This window comes from Aptenodytes forsteri, unplaced genomic scaffold (genome assembly GCF_000699145.1).
Source record: "Aptenodytes forsteri isolate BGI_AS27 unplaced genomic scaffold, ASM69914v1 Scaffold12, whole genome shotgun sequence".
In the NCBI taxonomy this organism is placed as follows: domain Eukaryota; kingdom Metazoa; phylum Chordata; class Aves; order Sphenisciformes; family Spheniscidae; genus Aptenodytes; species Aptenodytes forsteri.
The window spans coordinates 638,361-663,938 of NW_008794161.1; the positions used below are offsets into that span (position 1 = coordinate 638,361).

Genomic DNA, 25,578 nt, shown 5'->3' on the forward strand with positions numbered 1-25,578 from the left:
CTGTGGGGTGGGGGGGGGAGGCTGTGAGCACATCATTTGAGTATACTTAGGAGATCCTCAATTCCTCTTTTGTTTGTTTCCCTTTTTTTGTTTGTTTAAACAGTTCAATCATCAAGGCACAATAACTGTGAATGAGGAAGGCACAGAGGCTGGAGCAATAACCAACGTCGGGTTCATGCCTCTTTCTACTCAGATTCGCTTTATTGTCGACCGTCCCTTTTTGTTTCTGATCTATGAACATCGTACCAGTTGCCTTCTGTTCATGGGTAGAGTTGTCAACCCAGCCAAGTCTTAAAAGCAGAGAAGACCTCCAACACGCTGTTATACATGGGCTGTATAATTACACGTTAATATACCAGTATCATAAAGGAAATTTTATTGTCATATTAGCTAATACAAAAGCCACTGGTATCAAAAGAAAATATATTATCTACAGGTAGTTTCACATGAATGGACTCATAGCAGTAGATAATTTGACTGCAATTTAAAATGGTTAGTGCCATGTATCAATACAAGTGTATTAAAAAAATAAATCACAAAGTAACTTATACTTTGTGTTCTACTTCAGTGTATAAAATGTAATCAATAAAACATTTAGACTATCTGGATTCTTGAAGTTTAGCTCTAAATGTGTGCTAGGATGCCTATTTATAATAAATAGGAATAAGGAAATCCTGAATACCTGACCAGTCTTAGAAACCTAGGTCTCTCCTGGATATTTTACATAATCTAACTTGAAAAAGAGTAGGTGTCTACATTCTTTCTTTTGCTTGCATCATTTAACATTCAGTACACTGATACACACAATGAACCTTATGGACCACTGTTCCAAATAAGAGGAAAGAAAAATGTCTTGGAGAAATGAAATACTAAGGGATCCACTACTTTTCCCCAACCTAACTTGTATCGTTTCAATACAGTTCTCTGATCTTCATCAGTACAAGCGGTATCAGAATTAGGCCAACCAGATATAAAGATCACTAGAATACCTTTTATAGTGCAAGCAGCTAGCAAAATGCTTTTTTTCACTGGCTCAGTATCACCTAATCCTCTCTACAAAAAGAGAGTGATTTATAGCAATCACGTTTGTTAAGAATTCAAATACACTCTCCGTACTTGGTTCAATGGGCAAAACCTTTCAATTCTTAAACTAAGACTGTAAACTTTCTGAATCATTCTGGTAACAACATGAATGCTGTACAAAGCCTGTTTCACATTTGAAAAAGAGAAAAATTTATCTGTGCTCTGTAGCATATTACTACCCACCCGGCACAAGGAACAGAGTTGCACCTTCCATTCAAGTTATTAAAGCCAATGAACATACTCACCTTTGCATCATACCTTTTAAAAAAATGTGCCTCACAATCCAGTGAGCGTATTTTTATTATTATTTGCAGTATCAAATATTGTATCCATCTAAATATACTCATATTCTAAATTTGTCTTATGTTAGCGGAAATATGCAAATTAAGCTATAAACCAAGTTATTTTAAGGATTAGGAATTCTCTTAAAAAGGTGTTTTCCAATATTAAGTTTAACTTAGTGATTTCATTTTGGGTTTATATACTGCCATTTGTAATTTTGCATCTACTACAATTATTTGCCCTATACACAAAGCTTTTTAACATGACAGCCAGTGAAATATCGGTATTAGATGATGAAGGATGATGAAGAGCTGATATTGAATAGGAAGCTCAGATGTTTCTCTCTATTCCTGTCTCACATTGTGCTTACTTATAAGCCCACCATGTGGGGGACAATTTTCAGTATTGAAGGTTCACAACAGAAATCATTAACATTCATATACACATTTTATTGTTTTATCTATATTCAAAAAGAAAAGCACATTCCAAAAGAAAAGCATATTCAAAAGATTAAATATTCATGCCCTAGATTTAATTAGTTTACCAGTGATTAAATGAGCTGGAGCATCCGCAATATGGTTTTTTTGAGATCTAAGTAACAGGAATTATTCAAGGGAAAGAGGTCAAGCAGAAAAGCACATCAGCTACTGCTCAAAACTCATGATCTTCATACATTGTGCAAGAAAGTCAAATATTTGCTTCAACCACCATAATGTAACCATTAACTCTTGCTTCAGATTCTGGCACTACCTGACTCTATTTAAAGGTCACATTGGTTAAGAAAAATGCAGTTATCACCAGCTATTCAGAAAAAATATATCATCAATAAAAATTTGAAACAGAAAAGTACGCCCATAACTTTTACATTAAGTCTCTAACAAGCACTAATCTTTTCTCAGTATGCAAGGAATGATCCTGCTTTCACTCACATCAGTGTTGGCATTACTGACAGCGAAAAAATACTACCCACTAGAACATATCTCTCAACACAGGACTGGCTAGTTCATGCAAAAACTGAGCAGCTGTTGAATAGCAGAGATCCAAGACATTTATAAACACATTTCTGTAAAGCTAGGATCTGGCCCTTGTGATCACTGCTGAATTCAGGAAGTGCTTATGTTGGAAACTGGTGGAAGAGACAGGGGAAGGGAAGGAACAGTTCTTTGATCTTTAACTGGTGCTAATTTTAGGCTCTTCTCTTTGAAAAGCTTCAGTAAAGAGGTTTGTGAGGGCAGGGTATGAAATGAATTATTTTTTTCTGCTTGTTAATGGATGTGCAGTATGAGCAAGTTACAAGTAGGCATGCCTACTGCAAGTACGTAATACATTTTCCCCTTTTGTCCCACTAGCTGGGCAGGAAAAGTTCCACAGAAGAAATCAACTTCAGCAGGGGAGAAAGTGACATGATGCTTTTTGCCCTCCAGTAAGTTTAAGTTTGTCTACGGATCTTTTAGACGTGATGTTTTTTGTAAAAGCTACAGCAGTTAGGCAACTAGTCCTGCTGACTTGGAAACCCAGCTCAAGTGTATCAAATTTTCTGTTGGAGATCTAGAATAGCTGCACATCAATTTTTGGCTGAATTAGTAGTTATACTTTGTTAAAAAAAAATCTTCCCCCAGAAAAAGTTGCCATCTGAGACCAAAAACAGATATATATCAAAATAAATGAATCTGAAATGGACATCAGCATCCTTGCACATTTCCTAAAATGCTTTCAGCATGACAGCCAATTCTAGTTTCAGAGGACACAGGACACTTCCTCCCCTTCCTCTCCCCTTTTCTCAATGATTCTTTTTTTTTTTTATTTTAAGAAGTAGAATTCACTGTGCTGCCAAACTAGGATTCATTTTTAACTCTGTTTCTATTAACTTTTGTTTTTCACTTTTCTCCTCAGGCCACAGATGCGTGCTGTTTATTACATTGCACGCCAAACACTATTCAAAGAAATATCCCCTGGGGTATTATTTAGCTCATCAATCTCCTGAATTCATGACTAGCAACAATCTGACCCTGAATCACAAAAGATTAATTATTTTAAGAGATATGTCATTATTAAACAAATGTTTCCCCCCTCTTAGAGCAAGAAATATTATTTTACAATACTATTATATTTCTCTTGGATGCTTACTTCTGCACTAGTTGTTAAATCAAACCATTTGACCATGAAATAGCACTGATATTTGATATACGTGAGAAAAATTATTCTGTTTGCAACAACCCAACCATTGGATACTCACCACAGCAATAACAGGAATAAGCACACCCAGATTCCCTGCGCTACTGGAGGCCTGGAAAAGAAAAAGGAAATTATCAAAACATCTACAAAAGCATTTCTAAAATACCTGCTACAAGACATATTTCAAGCATCGAACATTCCTACTGTCTATGCAAATGAAAACATACATTGCCAATTACAGCTCTGTATCTTGCAAACAGATGTGCACGAGGTGGCCAAGAGAGCACCCCAGAAATCCACAGGACTGGGCACACCCTGGAGTCTTTCAACAAAGCTTTTCAGGTGGCTCCTCACAGACGACTGAAGGGATTTTCTTCCCCTTCCAGCACAGGGTCTTCTATGTTTGGAATTTAGATATTATACCTTGAGCTAAAGGGGCGGGGGGGAAATATTCATTGATACCACGTCTACTCTGACGTCCAACAACTGCAAGAAAAATGCTCACACTAAATGGGTGGCTACAGACAAGCATCAAATGTTTACTAAAAGTCTCATTTTACTACCAAAATGAAGCCAAAAATAACAAGTCTGTAAAAAGACACCATTTTCAAGAATTTATTTAAGCACGGGGAGCAGCTTTTTCCATTGAAATATAAGAAGCATAAGGAAAATACATATTTCCTTTGACTTATTAAGACTTTTTTAATTGCATTCTATACAAGTGTGTTTGTTCTTGGCCAAATACAGTGTTTAAGAACTGAAAACATTGACTGCACACAGCACGTTGTCTCTCGCCTTCTCTGAGAAGGCAAACAGTGACAGCACAGATACCATGCTCAGAGACATCTCCTCTCTAAAATCTTTCCCTACCTCCCATATCCTTCCACATTGGATTTGGGAGGGAGAGAACTCTCCAGCTTCCTCCTTACAAGACAGACACCAGGTAGAGAGACCACTGGTCCCACAGGGAGGGGGCACGGCAGACATGCTAACAGGGTACAGCTTTGCATGACGTGGAATAAACCAAAAGGAAACAATTAAAAAAAAAGAAGAAAAGAAAAGAGAGAGAGAGAGAGAGAGAGAGAAACAAAGCCAAATAGTCTTCAGATGAAACAATAATGACACAACCCAACTAAAACACATTTTAGCTATCCTTCCTGTAGTGTCCAAGATAAAGCAAAACAAAAGATGGACCCTTAAATATTTTTGAAGGGAATAAAAGAACAGCACTCACATCACTCTAAGGGGTAGGAACAACTGGAAAAAGTCACTACATTTTTTTTGCTAGCATCAGGACAGTCCACTGCACATGACAAACTGCTGCAGAGTCAGAGTAGAGGTGCAGGCTAACTGCGATAGCCAGAACCCAGCACATGACACCAACAGATAGAACTGTAGAAACTCCACTTTTCTACTAGCATTTTTGTTACAAAAATGGAGTATCAGCCTCTTTATGATAATATATGGCACTGAGGATGAAGAAGATGCAATGACTTCCATCCCTGGGCATAGTCAGGGGACATTCATGTTAACTATCAGCAATAGCAAAAAAAAAAAAAAAACCAACCCAAAAACCAAACAGTTATTTTTCTTCCCCTCACAGAAGCCACTTCTGCATGGTTGAAAAATCTGGTTTAAAACAGAACAAATAACCCACTGAAGCATTTTAATGGTTAGCAAGCAAATTTAAGTCCATAAAAAGGTATGCTGAGAAGCAGAGGACATAGGCAAGCTATCAAAGAAAAAAATTGCTTTTTTGGGGGGAGTACAGCATGTGCGGTGTTTTACCTACTTTATCTCTTCTTGAAAATGACGTAACCCAGTCTTCAGAATACCTTTCATAACATTTACTCTACGTTGAGTAAAGAGTGTTCTAGTGAAAACTGCTATCAGTATCTTCATAATAAAGAAACACTGCCTCCTAGCTCAAATCCATGTTAAATCAATCACACATTTTTCCGTTTGCAGGTGGCTTTAAGTCAGTGCAGCAGTTTGTCTCCCATAGTGATTCCAAAACTGAAACAATAGAAAAATACTCCTGAAAGGAGGAGGGTGGAACCTAATTTAGAAGTGCCATTTTAGAGCAATGTTTACAATCTGTTTTTCACCATTTCAGCTCATTTATCTGTGGTTAAAAGAATCTATGAAAACCGTGGAGAGAAATTATCCACCATAGACTTCATGAAAAGCAGATTCTAGACATGTCCTAGTTCCCTTTTAAGGGAAGAGTTGGCATCCCTGATTAAATGCAGTCTATCTTCAAAGCAAACAGATTCATTTCAGAGGGATTTACCAAAAGAGTTCACCCATCCCTTAAAAGGATAAAGAAAGAACTTAGTACTATTAAAATGTAGTATGCACAGGAAGGGGAGAAAAGAGGTTAGAAAGAAAAAAACCCCACATTGTTCCCCTCAGTACTAGGAAAACGTGCCTATTTCAAAAGGAAGTGTTACCTATCTGCCCTAAAAAGCGGGGAACAGCTCTCAAACCACATCTCTGAGAAAACTTTCCAGTATGAACACATTTGAATTATTAAAACATACAAGTGTACTTTTGGTATATAGAACCACTATCAAACACCATGAGTTTTTACAAGTTATTCTAAGGAAGTGCATGAATGCCAAGAGGTTACAGCATTTGAACACTACGGAGGAACATAACCGGAGGAAGGCTCTGATTTTTATGAGTAGGAAGCAACCACATTTTGCTTTCCAAACAGCAATATTTATCTCAAGAACAAAAGTCAAGGTTAACGGCTTATTTACAAGTGTATTTCAGAGCAAAGACGAGAGGAAGGTATTGTGGGAAAAGCTGAGATTTTTGTTTGCTTCTTCAGTAGAATGGGCACATCACGTACTCTGGATACTTTACTGAAATGGGAAGAAAAGCTAGTATGAAGTGATGTGAAAAAGTCTTCACATAAGAAAAAAAGCAGAGAATTCTGAGTGAATAAAGTAGCTGTATATAAACTGCTCCTGCAAAAGTTTAGCTAGCATTTAAAGACATTCCTCTTTCAGACCTTCTCATAGACTTTTAAAGGCCAGTATGTATTAAACTTTACAAATCACAACTGAAAATGGCACTTAAAAAGAACTCTATTTTAAAGCAAAACCACTCAAATTTACTCTTCTGCAAAGTATTCCCACCACACAAATTAATCTAAGAGGTAAGTCTCCTCTTTCTTAGACAAGCTTTTTGAATAAACTTGCTCTCTAAATAAAGCACCCCTAAACATCAGCAGGGGTTTTTATTAAATTTGTAATTTTCACTTCACTGCACTGTTTCCATTATAAGCCTAGACAGATAGGCCTGCATCAACTTGGATCTTGGAAAAAATCAAGATGCACCCACTCATAACAGCAATTCAGGATTCATCAGGATGACACAGGCTGACTACTTCAAGCTGGAGGTTGGACTATATGACTGCTTGAGGTCCCCTCCAACCTGAGTTTTCCTATGATCCTATGACACTACTAAAATTAGAAGTAGAATTCTGTCACATCTAAAGACACTTTAAGAATTAGTAAGAGGAGTTCAGTAGTCAGCATTCCGTGTTTCTCTTCGCAGCTCTGCCTCTAACAGCGCAACACTCCAGACAGTTTACTCAGCTTCACACAAAATCAGGCTCAGCAGAACAATAGGTATACTACTGCTTTATCTCAGATACTATACACAGATTCATTAGGTGTTTGAACGGCATTATAGACCTGCACTCATATTCCATGATCAGAACACATTCTTAGGTTTAAGGAAGTGTGATTTTTTTCTGTATGTGTTAAGGGTGTGGGTTTCGTTCAAAAAGCATACAGAAGACTATGTTTAGCAGTGCCATCCATATAAATGCACAGCTGCATACAATTAAAAAACAGTGAATATCTTACCTTCAATGCTGGTCCTTTTTCACTTGCTCTCTCACTAGCTCTCTTTCCTTCTAGCCCAAGCTGAACAAACAGTTCCAGCAAGTTCATCAGTAGTTCATCCACAAGATGTTCTCCTTGAATGTTAGCAGCAATGTTAGCTAGGGCATTAATGACTGCTAAGGAACAGTGTCTGAGAAGAAAGAACAGTTATGAAGAAGCAATTCCACAAAGTGTTATATTTTCAGTACTTTCTTCATAATGCTGATAGTAACTCTTGTAATAAGGCTGCTGACATTTTTTCACTCCGAGTTTTTTTCAGGGGGATTATTTTTTGTTTTTATGGATAGTGGCACATCACTTTATTGATAATTGAAATGCAATCAGTATTTAAGTGAAAAACTATTTGTAAACTTTGCCTCTGGAGGACATTTCATTTTTGATGCTGTCACAGCCAAAAGGAAATGACTTCCCTGTAGCTGATATGGCTACAGACAAGAAGCAGCAGAGGGCTGTGCTTCTGGATTGGGAAAGCTCTTGAGCAGAATCAGAACTAGTATCAGTTACTGTTAAAGCTGAGATTGCATTGGGTCAGACAGTATGTTAAAACATATTGACAGGAATAGTCCTCTCAGTTACTCACATACTACATTAAAAGATATCCAGCCTACCCCAACTACCAACAAAATCAGTGATAATCTTCAATTATAATAGGAACTAAAATGCATACTTACATACTAAGAATTAAATTGTTCATGGTTTCCATCTAATCCCTAACAAGTACTGGGACCGCATTTAAAAAAAAAACCACCACACACACACAAAAAAAAACCCCAATGGAACTTCCTGAGCTTTTTTAGGCTAAGAGATTAATTACTCTAGATACAAATAACGTTAAGTCATCAATGTCAATTATCATTTACAAACGTTAACTCCTTACAGAGAAAAAAGAAACTAGTAGTAGTTTCTAGTAGAAATAGGTAGTACTACAGCAGTACCTGTAGTGAAAAACATTTTTAGGAATCCCTACATTATGAAGTGCTACTATTTTTAAACTAATATATTACTTTTTAACATCAAAGAAAAAAGGACTATTTATAACCTCGTTCTAAAACTTATGCTAGGAAAAAGTGAAAATCCCTGATGTACCATAAAGGATATTCAATATAGTATTCACACATTTAAGGGACACAGCTGTGTTACCTGTATCCATGATCCTTATAATCTTTTGTGGCAGAGTAAACAACTGAGCTTGCTTTAACACTGATTTGCTGAAACAGATTCCACACCTCCTGGTAAATATATTGCTGTAAAAAAACCCAAACAAATCACTAAGTAGAGCTTATTGAATACAATCTCTCTAAAGAACAACCCTGTAAAATACACTAAGTATTACAAAGTTCTTCAGATAGGTATCTAGTCATAGCCTGAGCAACAGTTCCAGCTTCCACTAAGCACACAGTGGAAGTGCTTTCATTAGTGTTTTTAATTGCTCAAATTTCATAAAATTTATTAAGTTCTTTAACTCTGCCTTCCTGATGGAAAACTTTTTTTCAGGCTCCTGAGTTCTGGCAATGAATTGCTTCACTCAGAGGCACAACTTACATTCAGAAAAGGTAAGTCAATTAATCCCTGTATGACTGAAGAAGGCAATCTATACTTTCAAATGTATGGACCAACAAGACTTTGAAAGTTAATTACTGATATGAAAAAAGATAATGGGCACCTATTTGGAACATAGGCCAAGTTTATAAACTTCTTAGTAGATTTTGAAAACACTGAGTTTTTTAAACATTGGGTTTTTAAAAAAAAAAAATATTATTTTCTATGGGGACTAATGTTCTTTACAGGGACAGCAATTTACACATTATTAATTAGCTTTTGTTTCCTGATGTCACGGAGGCATGAGGATTGTACAAGCCCATATCTGTGGTGAAGAAAAGAAAAACCTTAAAAAACTTCTGCAAATGCAGTTTCTAAGAGTTTTTTAAACATTGGGTTTTTAAAAAAAAAAAATATTATTTTCTATGGGGACTAATGTTCTTTACAGGGACAGCAATTTACACATTATTAATTAGCTTTTGTTTCCTGATGTCACGGAGGCATGAGGATTGTACAAGCCCATATCTGTGGTGAAGAAAAGAAAAACCTTAAAAAACTTCTGCAAATGCAGTTTCTAAAATACGTTTCCTTTTAACTAGAGGAAAGGGATCATGAACTGGGACTCTCTTGGCCAGTTCTTTCCTTACATTTCCAGTGATGACCAAGCAGCCCAGCTGATCAATGATGAGTACATCAAGATGAGAAGGTGGCTGGCAAAACTTCTGCTGTAAGATCTGTAGGATGGGTTCCATCATTTTCGGGGTGTCCCTCAGTGCCACTGCAATGTGCCCTAGAGCACGAATTGTGTGGTCAGGAATCAAATGAGCTTCCCTGTTACAAAAACAAACAAAAAAACCCCAAAACCATACATGTAACTGTTCAACAATTATCAAGACCTCCAAGCATGGTTATATTTCATGTAAGAAACAGTTCATATACTAAATTTAAACATCACTAACAGCTTTAATATTGCCACTCCATATTCCCATCTACTCCCAACATTAACATTAGAGATATACTTGCACAAGTTGGTTTTCAAAATAAAAGACAAAAACAAAAAAACCCACAAACACACTATCCAAGAAATCCACACTAACCCATGAACAAACTGTTCTAGAAACAACAGTAAAAAGAGGCAAAAGTGAACTGCAAAACATTAAGACATGACAGTCAGAGCAGCTACTATAGGACCTCCCTTTGGAGGTTTCATGGTTGGCAAGTCTCTTAGAAGTGAAGTAAGTCAAATGCCACAAGTGACAAGCTGTGTCAAGCCTTAAAAGATAGCTGAAGCCTGACAGATACAGCAGAGAGAATCACTCAATCTAGGACTCAAAATTGGCTAATACTCACCAAAGATTTGCTGATTCAATCAGATAAAAATGAATCCATACCTCTCAGTATGAAAACAAGGACTCAGCTCTGCAAAGATTTGCATGGGAAGATCTTGACCCCACATACAAGCTCACTATCTCAGAGACACTTAATTCTAAAATAATGCTGCCCGTACTTATATCTTAGAATAAGCTTCAGGTTCACTGAGTGAAGGAAAAATGGGTTTGATGACTAACAACTTACTTATCACTCTCTTGAGAGATGTACAGACGGTTAGATAAACTGGCAAGAAAGGCCTCAACAATCACCGAATCTATAGTCAAGCCAGCTTTCAAGCATCTGGAACAACAATGAACAGAAAACTTGCTAGAACAGCCAGAGGAAAAAAAAAAAAAAGGCATGAATTAAACCTTTCACTTTTTACTACTGTAAATGCACACCAGGTATAAGGGAAAAAAGTTTATACTGAAGTATAAGAACTGATTGCCTAGGAACGCTGCAGATGTATTTTAAAAAATGAGCGGAGTTTCTACTGCTGCTTTCTCCAGCAACAATAAAGATGGGGATATGCAATAAGGTAAGTTCAGAATCCACTGCTTTAGAAACTTTAATCCCTTGTCTCTAGTCACCAACTACTTGTCTTTGCTCCAGCTCTCTGTAGCTATCTAGAAGGGAAGAATAATCATTACACTGCCCACATTTGAGTGCATAACAATCCTTCTGTTACAGGAGGCTCACTCAACATGATAATCTAAGCAGAAAACAAAAACCCCACTGAGTATCAAAATGGTGACTAGCATGAATTACCTATGTAGGAAGCAAAACAATGAGACTGAATTATTATTTTACAATTAGGACATAAACAGAACCAAGAGATGTCTGAAGGAAAATGAAGTCATGATTAAAAAAGGCAAAAAGCCTTTATAGCAGCACAGAGCAGCACCTTCTGAACGTCACAATACTTTTCTGCTAGAGAAACAGAACACATGTTCCAACGTGGTGCAAGCCTCTCTCTTACCTGCAGATGTTGTCTATGGCAATGTCACGCAGCTGCTCATACATGGATGGTTGACTTTTCTTGCCAGGCATTACATTCAGAGTGGACTCTGAATGCTCGTTGGTTACACTAATCTTGATGTCATTACCACCTACTAAGAACACAGAGTATGGAAATCAACACCATTTGAAAAACCTTTTTTCCCCTGAGATGAGAGCACACAGGCAGAGCAATATCTGGTGAGTGCAAAACAGCCTACTTTACAGCTCAGAGAGTTGAGCTGAAGAACTTTGGAAGTGCACGTGTTATCACTAGCTATGTAAGATATTACTGCATTTAACTATTCCTAAATTTAGTCACCTTCAGTTCTCATTTTACCTGTTCTGCTTTAGCATTACAATACAGCTTTTGCATTAGTAAGTGATTTAAATTGAACATTTTCTTTTTGGAAAGAAAAAAAAAATTTGTTGTTTAAAAACAACAACAAAAAACTTGCCAAATGCCATCAAGATGGTCATGGGGCTGGAGCACAGGACCTGTATGGGGAGTCTGAAGAACACAGCCTTGTTCAGCGTGGAAGAGGTGGCTTTGGATAGACCTAACGGCTGCCTTCCAAAGTGTAAAGTAGGTTACCAAGAAGACAGAAGCAGGCTTCGTGGGAGAATGAAACACAGCAGACATAACTTGAAACAAGGGAGGTTCCAACTGGATATGTGGTTCCCCCCCTCCCCCCCACTGTGAGGATAATTATGCACTGGCTCAGGTTGTAGAATCTCTGTTGCTGGAGGTTTTTGAAGGCCGATGCAGACAAAGCTCTAAGCAAACTGCTCTGAATTGAGTGCAGGACGTTGACACAAATAATACAACCTTCAATACTGCAGTATCATGCTACAGTTGTTGGTGATCTCACTCAGGACAAAAGTGCTTCAGATAACACTACCTTGGTTTCAGTGGAAGAGGCACAACAACATTGCTGCTAGGATAAAATTTAGTTCTATATATACTGCTTGCCCTTAGATACACTTCTACCAGAATTTGATCTGCATTCCTCCTCTCCACCTCCAAAAAAAAGAAAAAAAAAAAAAACACCAAAAAATCACAAATGCATCTCCATTTCCCCCTACAGCTGTATCACCAGAAAATATCCAAAAGCCATGTAAGTTGGAAAACAATCACTAGCACATCCTTTGGAACATGGCCTTTTTTCCTTTACCTGTATGATACTGACTGTGATACTTGTAAAGTTTCACAAGCACGGGGGAAGGTATCACAAGAAAGTCTCTCAAGGATGGATTGACAGAATGAACCACAACAGGGAACCTCTCACACAAACGACCTAGACCCTAAAAAACGAAAAAGAAAAAGGAACATAGCTTCAGAATATAACCGCACAATTTTTAATTTCAACTGTTAGCTAGCAACTTCAGCTCAATACAAAAAAGCCCAAACCAAAACAAACCATACATAGTTCTGAGGGATTCAATTTTTAGCGGAAGATTTAGACATTTCAAGCTTCTAATTCTTTTAGGTTATCCTAGAGCGTGTCATGCCAGTCAAGCCTCGCTGCTCTCTTCCTGGGTGATTTCACATGAGTTACATGAAATGAACCGCACTCTCTAAAAACAAAGTTACTGGACAAGTTCCAACATTTAGAGAATCCTAATAATTTACTATTTACTATGTGGTGGAAAACACCACATTTGTAAGACTATGACTAAGTGCCCAATAAGAAGACATAAAAATTAGAATAACCAAGTCTTAGTATTAAAACTCAGTGATCTGCCAGTCCCAGTATTTTAACTGTTTATGTAACAGACTAAGCAGCTAAGTATTTCAGAAATTAAATACTGGTTAAAAACGCCTCATGAATATTATTCTTCAAGAAGTATTTGAGCTAAGGAAATCTTGAAAGCACTACTCTACTGCAGTTCTAGTTTCCACACCAGACCTCTAAAATCCAAACATAGAACACATTGATGGAAAGCAATACAAATAGCAGATAGAAAGTGTTATTCTAGCAACCTGTAAGACTCCCCAAATTCTCACTCACTGATATAGTAATGTCAAATACTGTAAAGACAGACCTGCAAACAGCAAATTAGCAGTGGCAAGTGAGCAATGATGACTTTGCTTGAGGTTTTCGACTGCAGCTTCTCTGATAACTTGATGCACAGGTTTTCTGCACCTTAAACGAAAAATCCAACAGAAAAATTTATGTTTATCAGATTTGTTATTAGGCCACACATAACCCAATGCTTACTGGAATTTCTAAAACAATGCAGAAAATTTATCAGCTTCACTTTCCTCATACTACAATTCCTCAAAGAGATTTAGTGCTGCTTCTGTGAAAACAGCTTTGGAAACTTAGTATCTGCACCAGAGAGCTCTGTCAAACACTATGATAGAAAGAACAACAGTACTTAAAGTTGATTTTGAGCGTACTTCACATTTGACAGAAATTAAGCATTGCAAGGTCCAAAGGAAAAAATCCTTCACATATTCAGAGGATGTGTAAGAATTATACAACAAGAAAAAAAAAAAAAAAAAAGAAAAAAAGGGAGAAGGAGCTTCCCGGTCCTGTTAGCAATGAAAAAAAAACCATTTTCTTTAAAAGAATGACTGAGAAGCATTTAAGACACTAAGAGCAATAATTAAAAACATAAAACAAACTAGAAAATAAGCAGCTGCACATAATGCAGCAATTATACCATCTCTTGCAGATAAGCCAATAGGATGTTTCTGTTTCCATTTCTATGAAGAGATGTTTAACTACCTAGCCAACTAATTTGACAACTTTTTGATGGAAGTTTTACTCCTGTATTCTAATAGCAAAAAGTATTCTACTGAAATTTATTTTATATTTCTCTGAGCATCATCTACTCTGAGAGACCTTGTAAGTACTTCTACAACTTAAAAAAAAAAAGACACATTCCAGAGACCAAAGAGCATTTTTTACCTTGTTCATCCTTCACAGCCCACACCATGAGATCCACACAGGCAGCATTAGCCTGACAACGCAGTTTTAAAGGACTCAGTTCATTGTGCAGTCGATCCACATCATGAAGGATTTTCTGAAGTTCTGATTGACTGCTGTTGAATTGCTCTAGCACAAAATCATGGATTTCCTTTACAAATGAGTTGGGAAGGTCTAAAGAAATAAAAGGAAATAGCATTATACTAGAAGGATGGGAGTCAGTGTATCAGAATGGCAGCGTATATAAAATCCATTGCTATGTTATAAATGAAATTATTTCATAAAGTTTATCCCCTACCAAAAAGATCGATTTCATAGCCAAGTCCACCAGTAAGCAGACAATCGAAATGCCATCTATTAATCCTTTTAGTGGTGCTCAAAATATTTTTTTTTTTTTCTATTTCCATAGCACCTTTTTTATATAGAAACATTTCAAAATACAAATTTTACAGCATACACGGAGTTCCCAGGAAATGCAAACCCCTATGTTCAAGCACTCAACACAATGCAGACAACGCTTTGGATCCTAAACATAATGAAGGATAAATTAAAAAAAAAAAAAATACTATACCTTTCATATAGTACAATGTGTCTCTCAGCATTTTAAACTGAGCAAGATAAAGAGGGTCACTGAATGTTTTATAATAGAGATCTGTATTAGCACCCGTCTGAAAGAGAAAAGAAGCAACCTGCTAGATTCAAAATTAAGTATTTTCCATTGCATAGATAAATAAATCTTCTTGTTCCAGTCACATAATTGTTTTCCTCCACAATGTAAACAAGCATTTAAAACAGGTACCAGAAGTAACCTCACAGCTTTCCCTCACTTCTACCAAAAGAAAAAGTACAGCCTTTCAGCGCATTAAGTAAGATTCAGTCACACTTTCAATCTGAAGAGCACATATACGTTCTCTCCAACAGTGTTGTTAAAAAAAAAAAAAAAAAAAAAGAGGAGGATTCAAACCTATCATTTTACTGAGACAGCAAAAAGAGAAACTGAAGCGGTTTATTTCTCTTTAAATACGGCAGTACTGGATGAAAGGCTGGCGAGAACAGCAAAGTAATTTTCCTACACAATTGAACACATACTCTTTTCAAGACAGCTTTACGCCCCCAAGGAGATGAGGCTAACTCCATAAAATGTGGTGGAGGCTGTTACAGAATTGCACCCAGGGAAGGGGAGAACAAGGACTCACAGGCCTACAGAAACAAGCATGCCACCTCTGAAAGTAAAGGTCCACAAACTGTAGCACGATTAAACTTGTAGAAATGACACCTAAAAGAGCAGCAGTGATTTCCAAGCCAGAAAAAGAAAACAACCAACACATTTTATCTACATGAAAAAAGACAATGTTACTGTAATATGAAATAAAGACCTTAGTCTACAGTAAACCAGTTTTGGGCAACCAATGCTGTAATTTAGGAGGATAACAGAGCTAAAGTAAGAAAATGGTTCATTTTTTAAGAGAATAACTATTTTCTTCTATGTTAGTGAAAAACATTCTGCCTTCACCCCCCCATTTTACACAGTCCAAGGCTAGATTTAAACCACTGAAAGAACAGTTCAAACAGGAAATTAGTATTGTTTTGCAAAGAGAAGGCATACCTTACATAGGTAAAAGACTAATTTTCCAATTACTTATTATTAAGACAAAAAAAAAATAAAGTATTCAAGTCATTGGAAAAGGAATTGAAAAAACATACCTCTGCAACTTCAGCTACAACTGCATCTAAGGTCTTTAGCAGAGAATCTCCAACGATCTGTTTTACCTATGGAGGAAAAAAATAAAACACAAAGAAAGGATGTTTCCTGTTGATGACTCTAGCTAGGAAGACAATACAATTTTGCCCATGCACAGAAAACACAAGTCACGGGACTGCAAAGTGTCAGATGAAATTAAGGCTACAAGAATTTCTGGCTGCAACAAGAATAAATATATTTGAGCCTCTGTGTGCTGTTCCAAAATAGCTGGTGCAGGAAGCAGACAGGGCCAGTAGTTTCTGTACTTGTGTGAATTCCCAGCAACTAAACCCTTCTAGAAAAGGGTCTCATTCTCACAGCAAAAACGAATCTTCTATTTCAGCAACTAGCAGTATGTAAGTTATCTCAGATCAAGTGGTCTGCAAGACTCAAACAGGAAGAAGTTGACATAAACTCATTTGATTTCCCAAATTCTTCATGGTTCATAGGAGAGCCTTTTAGGAATACTATTGAAGCATGATGTTAAATACCATAAAAATAAGATTACACAAAGCTTGAGAGACAAACACCGTCTTTTTATTTGCAATTCTAAAAGCTTAAATGTAAACTGCTTCTATTTCCAGCACAAATATCTAGAATGCAATCTCACTGCAGCCTTCATAAGAACCCATCACATACCATGTTCAGCAGCTGACGAAGCATTTCCAGTGGGATGTTAAACTCTTTATTGTTAATGCCGTTGAAGAGAGGAGAAACTGAAAAGCTGGAGCTGATTGTAGAGAAGTAATAATCAGGATCCAGTGCACTCCCATCAGGAAGGTATGAACCTGATCAGAAAAGATAATAGAAATAAAAGTTTGGGGAGAGAGAGGATCTATAAACTTTGTTTAATGGTAATGTTTGGTCACTACTAAAGAGTTATTTCCAACACAGGTACAGTCTTTAACTTGCAAGCTATCAAGAGGACATTTCAGCTAATCTACTGGTAAATCAAGACAGAAAACTATGATGAAAAAGTACATTTGTTCATTAGAAGTTTATAATCACAATGGAAGAATTCATTTCAATGACTTGTGTCCATGTCAGAGACACTGCTGACAAGAAGTCTTCCCACACTACTGATGTACATTTGCTTGAAAACATTTGTAAACACCATTTTGTTCAAAAGCACAGAGGTGCAAAGAACAGGTTAAGTCAAAACTATCTTGCAAGGTTTTCCCCTATATTCGATCAAATGAACACGTGGCACAGCTTTCATTTTAGAAGAGGCACCAATTCACTACTGCAGTTTGAAGGCAAAGAGAAATTGAATTATTTTTCAGATTCAAGTACTCTGTTAAGCAAACAACTTGCTAAGCATACTGCTTTTGGCGCTGTTTCCACTTTAGAAATTACACCTCTGCCTTTTTAAAGTACTTAGCTGCCTGTGCTAAAGTAATGTTCTTGTGATTAATAGGCTTTCAAGCAACGCTATTTATTGACAACAACAACAAAAATGTTTTCAGTCCTTTTTTCTAAACTGTTAGCCTTGGCCAGAATAAAAACAAGGTCATTACTTATCTTCTTCAGAAAGTAAGACTATCACAAACTATATCATTGGAAATAATACAAGGGCTGCCTGTATCTGAAATATATGGTAGAAGTTAGTATTGAAAATAAAATCCTGATCAGAATAATCATAACTCTGCTAGAGACACAATTAAAATGATTCTGAAATTTTTACAAAGTTGTCCACTATCCACCTATAGTTTTAATTAAGATTATTTTTGTTCTACTACTATAGTCTCTCCCTAACTTGCAGCCTTTTTTTTTTTTTAAATGCAAAACACGAAGACCATAAAATTGAAGAAGTATAGGTTGGTTCAACAAGGTAGACAGAAGACAAACAGGTCTCTTCCTACTTGGCAGTTTAAGAATGATATTTTAATTACCCTGCAATCCCATAATCATATGATTAAGGAAGACAGATGCCTCTACAAATATTAACATGAAGGAAAAAGAAAAGTAATGTGAAGAAATTAATTTAAGCCAGGGCTCAAGAGAGGAGAATGACCCAGAAACAGAGAATGCCCGAACTGTTAAAAACCTCAAAGGGCAAGACAAAACCAGAGACAGACACCAAAACACCTAAGATGCAGAGCTAGTCCTCCACTTGAGTCATGAAAAACAGTTTATTTTTACGCCCTGCTTTGACATAGAACTCAGAGCTAGAGCTCTACCAAAACCCAGTGATTAAGAGTTTGTATATTAATTCATGAAAATTTTTCAAGTTTCTACTTTATACGATACAGTAACTAATACATATTAGTGAGCACTCAACTTCAGTGTCTGCTTTATTATTTCTCAGTTCAGCAAATTACGAGGTCTTACACAATGACCCATATCACGTTTACTGCAAATGGAGCAGTTGTTCTAGATTTACACAACATGCCCCAAAGGTCTCAAAATTCCAGACCCGAGTCCAACAACGTAGTTGTCTAGTGAGGCACAATATTAACACTTGTTTCTCAAAGTTACTCAGCCTAATCTCCTGAAATGTTTTTGGCCTAGCTGAATTAAGCACTTCAGTACTAGGCACAGCCTAGCAGTAAGGAAATCATGTCTCTCAGAAGCCTGCCAGAAACAACTGAACCTGGAAACCACTGGTGTTAATAACGACTTCCTACTGTCTTTATACCCCAAAATTTTTCAGAATCCTAGCAGGCATGTGCCAGAGAACTACTATAAGAATTCTAGAGGGCAGAGAAAGGGGTCAAAATGATTTTGGTTTTTATTTTTCCATAAATAGCACCAAAACCCCCAAATCACACACTATTCCTTTGCAAAATAATTTACCTTCAAAGTAATGAATTGCAGATCCTCCAGGAGAGCTGGGAGGGGGAATTCCACGTTCAGGACTAACCTGAAACATCACACAAAAGCCATAATTTAAAAACTATTTATAAAACATTGAAAAAATCTTCCAGAGAATGGTTCATACACTTTATAATGAAACAGAGCTTCAAGCAAAACTAACAGGAACTACGTATTGCCAGGCCTAACAGCTCAATTCCAACCAAAAATGGGAAGTTAAAAAAAGCTAGTTCAGTGCTTCTGACTAGAGATCAGAATGATGACTCCTGTACTGTATGAAACTATGCTAGTAACAATCTGTGGTTTCAAAACTGGCATCTGAATCCATTCTTCCCCTAAGACAACGAACATCCACAGCTCCTGGTGAAACCAGTGAGAGCTCATGTATCCTCAGCACTTCTGAAAACTTTAGCCATTAAGTGCCAGCTTCCCAAATTCGCAGATATACATTACAATGCTTTTTCATGAGAATAACACAAGGAATAGGATTTGCCAATTGTTCCGTGTGAAGACTTATTAGTACAGTTGTTAGTTTAACTATCACTGATAATTCTGTAGCTCAGAAACTACAAAATTATTTTGAAACTCAGTTGCAGAACCAAAGTAAAGGTCTCTCTATCTGGTCAAATAATGTGTTAAGAGACTGTGTGCGTATCCAGGCTCTTAACTCCACCAAGACCACAAAATCATCTAAGCACTGACTCCAACACAGAGCAAGTCATACAAACCTGTGAGATGCTAGATACGCTGCTAGCCTTTCTCTTTAGTGTTCCTTCTTGACAAACAGTGAGTAGAGAACTGGGAAGAATTGATCTGAAATCGTTAAAAGATCGTCGGCGAATTCCTTCAAGCTCTTCTGGAACTCTCAGGGAATGAGGGGGAATTTTTGGAAAAAGCTTTGAAAGGAGAGCCTCCTCTGAATTGCTGTAGCGACCAAAGGCTCGAGAAATTCCTATCAGGCAGGGTACTGCATACTTGCATAAATATTCTGGAAAAGAAAAACACATATAACAGTATATTAACAGTAACTTAGAACTTCCTCTTCACAGTTTTGCTACCACTTCACTAAACTGTTTCAGCCTCATGTGCTTTGCAAAGACTTATTTGTGCAAGTAGAAGAAAAACCATGAAGGCATCGCAAATTAATACACTTCTCTTGCTTCCATATTTACCAGTCAGCAACAAATAGAATAAATATGTGCTAAGAAAAGTCGAAAGAAAAAGCTGCTCACTTTTCAGGAGTGATCCTGATATACAGAATACACAAAAGAAGTTCAGAGGACAGGAGTTACAAGTATAGCAACAATTTAGTAGTACCTTTATCATGCATTTGCGGGGTCTGGCACATTCCCAACAGGAACTGCATTACTTGTAGAATTGCATCCAAAATCTAAAGTAATCAAGACAGACAAAAAAAAAAACCTTTTGGTAAAGAGATACTATTATCTTATACTAGATCACTACAACACAAATGAAACTTGCAAATATTACCGTAAGCACCTCTGTAAAGATTTTTTTTTTAATGCTATGTGACTAAAAAAAGTATATTGCCTTCACTCAGCTTACAGAGCTTCTTTTGTAAAGTCTGCAGTTAGCTGGTATGTACCAGCAGAATAAAATTGCAGCAGTCCTAATTTCAGTATCAAAACCTGAATTCTAAAACTCTGGGCCCAGCGAGTGACACCCTTTGACACCTGGAAGTAACAGCAGACTTATGAATATCTTCTAGGTACCTGACTATTAATTAACACAAGCAAAATAATGCAACAGTACACACGGTAAAGCAACCAATCCCTCTGCAAGAAAAGAAAGCAGCTGTGGTGTACTCTTCTCTAGACATTTGTCAGTACTGCAGCATTGGAGAATTGGGTACTACATCATCACAAACTTAAAATAAACTCTACCTGCTCTCTGAGAGATGCATCCCTGTAAGCAACGTCTGATAACAACGTTACCAAGCAGAAGCTGAAGTTTTCTGCAACTGGAAGCAAGCCTGCAAAATAACGGACAGAAAATAAGCCACTTGAGCACTGTTAGAGAGAATCAACATAGAAAGAGCAAATAATCATAAAGCAAGAAGACGTAAGTGATTCCCATGTCATACAGTTCTGAGAGAGGCTGTAGAAGAATATAGTATTACATACAAAATTTAGAAGTACACTCTAACCATCATAATTTCAGCATGAAATGTTAAAAGAATAATTTTAATAATTAAAAACTTTTCCAGGCTTTCAAGTAATTGAAAAAAGAATTAAATTTTATAATACCCCTTGTGGAAAAGTATTCTTATATTAATTTTAAGAGATATTAAGGGAGCAAGAAATGAAGTAGTTTAAATAGCAACTAAGCATCAAAGCCAAAAGTAGAGCGTACAAATCTCGGGTTCCACTCTCCTGCTCTAACTACTACACAATCTTCTCCAATTTAGTAACAAAATATATTGAGCATAGAATGATTTGGAAAGTTCAATATATCACAAAGCAGTCAAGCAAGAAAGTTGAGAGCTATTCAACTTCCTCTTTGCTTCTAAAGAAAATCAGTGTTAAAAGCTATTGAGTCAGGAGCTAGGAACCTAGCAGGACCTATCACCCGCCCTTGTACCGTGTCCTGAATAACCTTTGTTATGTCTCTTTCCTGGCTGGCATTCCATGAGAACGATCAAAAAACCCAAACATCACCTCTGCCTTTCCGTGCATTGCTTTCTTCTATCCATTGGACTTTGGGAAGACCCTTCAGAAGTCGGAGGAGGTAAGGAACCACATTATCTTTGTGCTAAAGAGGAAAATACTCTATTTAAAATGGAGAAGAAAAGCTGAACCATATCATCTCAAGGTATTTGAGAGACATGGAAAGACTACATTAACCACACACAGAACTCGCTTCTAATGATTACTCCACAGGCTTCTCAAATATTGCAAAATTTATTTCAACACAGACAAATGAAAGTAAACCAATTCAGTGCTATAAATCCAATCCTTTCATTCTAGGCAACAGCTGATTCTCAGTAAAAGTTGGAGAAAAAAGCTCCAGAACAGTAATTAAACCCAAACAATTTATTAGTTTACAGCAAGGTCACAAAATAATTTTAAGGCAGCTAAAAATTCAGAGTGCTAGTCCCAATTCAGTACATGTGATCCATCCCATGGCCTTACGCAAGTCACTTAACACATCTGTGTAACACTTCAGCTTCCCAATCTGCAAATCAAAGGATAGCACTTTCCTTCCTCATAGAGCTGGATTAATTAATACTAACTGCTGGCTTTGAAAACATCGTAAAAATGCTATGAAACATGAATACAGCTGCCTTGTTTAAGCTTCATACTACAAAAAATGTAAAAAGGACAACATTAATAATATACATGCAAGCTGTATCATAGTAAATAGATACTAAATAGGAGGAAATTCAGGCCTGATGCAAACCCTAACATTAAACAAATTAAAGTGAGGTCTAATGACTTCGGACCTAGGACTCGGTATATGCTTCCTTTCCTCTGCACGAAACACCACGCCAGAGTTCGAAGGGAAGAGAACCAGCTTGTCATAAACAGGCTGACAGACACAAAAGGGATGTTCGTATACAATGCAGCCTATGTGCACTGTTTGTCTTTTTATCCTGGCTAGTGCCAGGCATGAAAAGGCCTGTTACAAACCTGACATTCAGGAGTATGGTGGAACATACCTGTCATTTAGAAGCATGTGGGGAAGAACACGCAATGACACATATGGTTTGAGCAAATCCTCCTGAAACGCCTTTCCTTCCTCTCCTTAAGTTATGATGACCAAAAAACACGACAGCAGTTTGGCTGTGGCAGTGCCATGACTACTGTCTATCACTCTCATCAGTATTGTCCTTGTTTCCTTGTGCTCTCCTGCCTACATCCATCTGGTATCTCTGATCTTCCTATTTGTTTTTATGGATAGTAAATACCAACTTTTCATTCACTGAAAAACTACATTTGAATTAATCCAAAATCTTTCAAGTTAAATAGAGTTATAGCCTAAGTGGGAAAAATACCTGAAGGTCGGATTCAATTAGAAAGATTCCTAAAGCAATAACAGCATCTCTGCGACGTTCATCTAACTGGAAAATCCCGTGGAAATCCACTGGACACATACAGAGCAGTTTTTGTACCTGAAAAACAGTGGAGGGAAAGAACAGTGGAACGAGACTGAAAGCGTCAAAATAATCCAAGGGAACAACAGTACTTGTGTTAAAACTGTCTTTCAAAAATCCACCAGCAGACCCGAGGAAAGCAATGCAAATAGCTCCCAGCTTCTCTTTCATGGAGCAGAGCTAGCCGTCACGTCCATGCCCTAGAGCACGCTGAGCAACAGGCCTGGGGAGCACCAATACAATTGCAAATATTTTCACAGCAGAAAAACGAGCTGACAGGCTGTGGTTTTCAAGACTCATTCAGACCTCCTGCGTTTGAGGTGGACAGTAGTCTTTCCCTCTTCTGGAAGACAGATGGCCACAATACCCTCCTTTAATCATCAATCTTAACGAAAGCATCTAAGGGCTAGGACAGAGTGATGAATGACAGAAACTAGAAAAAGACAGAAAAATCTCAAGTAGATGTCAAACATTTTTACCACAACACGGGTCGATTTAAAAGTTTTCTTCAACACTTGATCAAGCTTGTTTGTTTTCACATCTCAGGAGAATTTCTGAAACTTTTCAGAGCATCACATCTACAGAGCTCATTCCTGCATTCCTGGTACAACAAAGCCTTCCTTCCACTAATTCATTGGGCATTTTGGATGTGCAAGAAATATGCAGCAGGCACATATATCATATTTACTCAATTCCCGTAAATAAAAAAACAGGTGGATGGAGTTTTGGTTACAGCTGCACCGATGCCTTCTTCATATACAGCGCTGAACAATAAACTGTTACCTAGCCGAGTATGACTTTTGCTCAAATCCTTTTAACATAACAGATTAAGTTTCCAGAACTATTATTTTCTCACTACTTACCTATTACTTCACTCCATACCCAGCAAACACACATTTAAAGAATATATCAGATGTCCCAAATACTTTGTTTTCTTATGGAACTGTTAAGAAAGGGAAAATGCAACAAGCATATTGTCTTTTTATAAATCTCCTTGATGTTAATAAATACTACCTAAAAAGGACCGTCATAATAAATACCTATGTCTGAATGACCTATGTTTGACTGTCAAGTTACTTCCTATTTAGATAACTCTTTAAACAACCCACCTTGCAATTTCTAAACCAAGAAACTATTTCCCTAGAGGATTAGAAGAATTTACTGGATGCTTAGTGGAATTTAAGATTCTGGTCCTTAAACTGCCAGACTTCATAATTACATGACCTCTAACACAACACGAATAATTCTCTTGCTCAACATAAAATACAGCAGAGAAAATATGAACTTTGGAAAATAACTTCTGATGCATGTGTCCCACATCAGGTTAATATTTGCAATAACATGAGTGAATAACTTTAGCTAGATATGAACCATTAATATCATTTAACTCCTACTGTAGTCTCTCAAACTAGGGGGGGAAAAAAATCTAACACAACACGAATAATTCTCTTGCTCAACATAAAATACAGCAGAGAAAATATGAACTTTGGAAAATAACTTCTGATGCATGTGTCCCACATCAGGTTAATATTTGCAATAACATGAGTGAATAACTTTAGCTAGATATGAACCATTAATATCATTTAACTCCTACTGTAGTCTCTCAAACTAGGGGGGGAAAAAAAAAAAGAAAATAAACCCCTGGATATTAGTGAACCAACAGCAAGGCTTAAAAAAAATATCCACAGTTGGCTGTCAGACCAATGGTAGATTTCCAGAACAAGAACTAAGAAAAGAAGCCTGCAACAGCTGGCCAAGAACAAGCACTATAGTTTTCATCAGCACAGAGCTGTGCTTTTCAACAATTTAGTCATCTTTCATTATTGCACGAGGCAATTTAGCAGTTCAATCACTTCGTGCTCAGAGAAGCCAACTCCCGAAACACCAGGCTGTCCATCTCTCCTCCCCGCAGCAGCACAACACTGGACCACGCCAGCTGCTCTGTGCCAGCAGCGGAGACCCACGAGGGGAACTGTCCAGAGAGAGATCCCCCGTCAGGTTTTACATTTGATATAGATGTTTATCCCAACCACGCACATTTTACCTTGAGCTGATTGCATCGCTTGGATTTAACCAGATGCGTGGAGTAGAGTGACCAGCCCTAATTAGGCTGAAGCTAATTACACCTACAAGACCATGTTCCACAAATTTCAGGGATGTGCAGCCGCTGTGAGGGCCCACGTTCCTCACGAGGACACGGGGGGGCTGCTCCGAGAGCGCCGGCCGTGGCTGCTGTGCCGACGTGACGGCATTTTTGGGTCAAGATGGGCCACACAGCCCAGCAGCCCCCACACACACACGGAGGCAGGCGGCGTGCCGGAGCCCACTCCCACGGCCACAGGACAGCCCTCACCTGAGGAGGGCAGCATCCTCCTGGGCACAGGCGGACACGCCAGGCCTGGCCTGGCCTCCCACGGGCGCGGCCACAGCTCCCGCAGGGCCGGGGCACAAACCCACCCGCGGGCACGCGCGCTGGCTCTGACCCCGCTTTCCACGCACGTCACAGGTCCCCACGCATGACAGGGCCAAGCGAGACGGCCCGGACACCCCCACCTCACACACGGCCATGACCCGCCACCCTCCCCACCCACGCGGCACAAACATTCT

The 25,578-nt window shown here is 37.8% G+C and overlaps 2 protein-coding genes across 3 annotated transcripts in view; one reads left to right on the plus strand and one right to left on the minus strand.

The window, feature by feature from the left end:
• Positions 1-608, plus strand: part of SERPIND1 (serpin family D member 1) — a 9,112-nt gene extending 8,504 nt beyond the window's left edge. The window contains exon 5 of the mRNA XM_009280857.1: positions 104-608. Coding sequence (XP_009279132.1) covers positions 104-295 — 192 coding nt within the window. The 3' untranslated portion in view covers positions 296-608. The remainder of the gene's footprint in view (positions 1-103) is intronic.
• Positions 1-23,001, minus strand: part of PI4KA (phosphatidylinositol 4-kinase alpha) — a 63,634-nt gene extending 40,633 nt beyond the window's left edge. The window contains exons 1-18 of one of the 2 annotated variants that reach the window (XM_019472513.1): positions 22,873-23,001; positions 21,536-21,629; positions 20,762-20,850; positions 20,175-20,247; positions 19,586-19,845; positions 18,840-18,906; positions 16,683-16,831; positions 16,007-16,072; positions 14,874-14,970; positions 14,285-14,476; positions 13,413-13,513; positions 12,542-12,671; positions 11,350-11,482; positions 10,575-10,670; positions 9,647-9,830; positions 8,601-8,704; positions 7,422-7,590; positions 3,602-3,652 (exon numbers count right to left, since the gene is read on the minus strand). In XM_019472513.1, the coding sequence (XP_019328058.1) occupies positions 3,602-3,652; positions 7,422-7,590; positions 8,601-8,704; positions 9,647-9,830; positions 10,575-10,670; positions 11,350-11,482; positions 12,542-12,671; positions 13,413-13,513; positions 14,285-14,476; positions 14,874-14,970; positions 16,007-16,072; positions 16,683-16,831; positions 18,840-18,906; positions 19,586-19,845; positions 20,175-20,247; positions 20,762-20,850; positions 21,536-21,629; positions 22,873-22,971 (2,154 nt within the window). In that variant the 5' untranslated portion in view covers positions 22,972-23,001. The remainder of the gene's footprint in view (positions 1-3,601; positions 3,653-7,421; positions 7,591-8,600; positions 8,705-9,646; positions 9,831-10,574; positions 10,671-11,349; positions 11,483-12,541; positions 12,672-13,412; positions 13,514-14,284; positions 14,477-14,873; positions 14,971-16,006; positions 16,073-16,682; positions 16,832-18,839; positions 18,907-19,585; positions 19,846-20,174; positions 20,248-20,761; positions 20,851-21,535; positions 21,630-22,872) is intronic. The other variant, XM_019472514.1, reaches the window with a different exon arrangement.
• Positions 23,002-25,578: the final 2,577 nt, after the last annotated feature.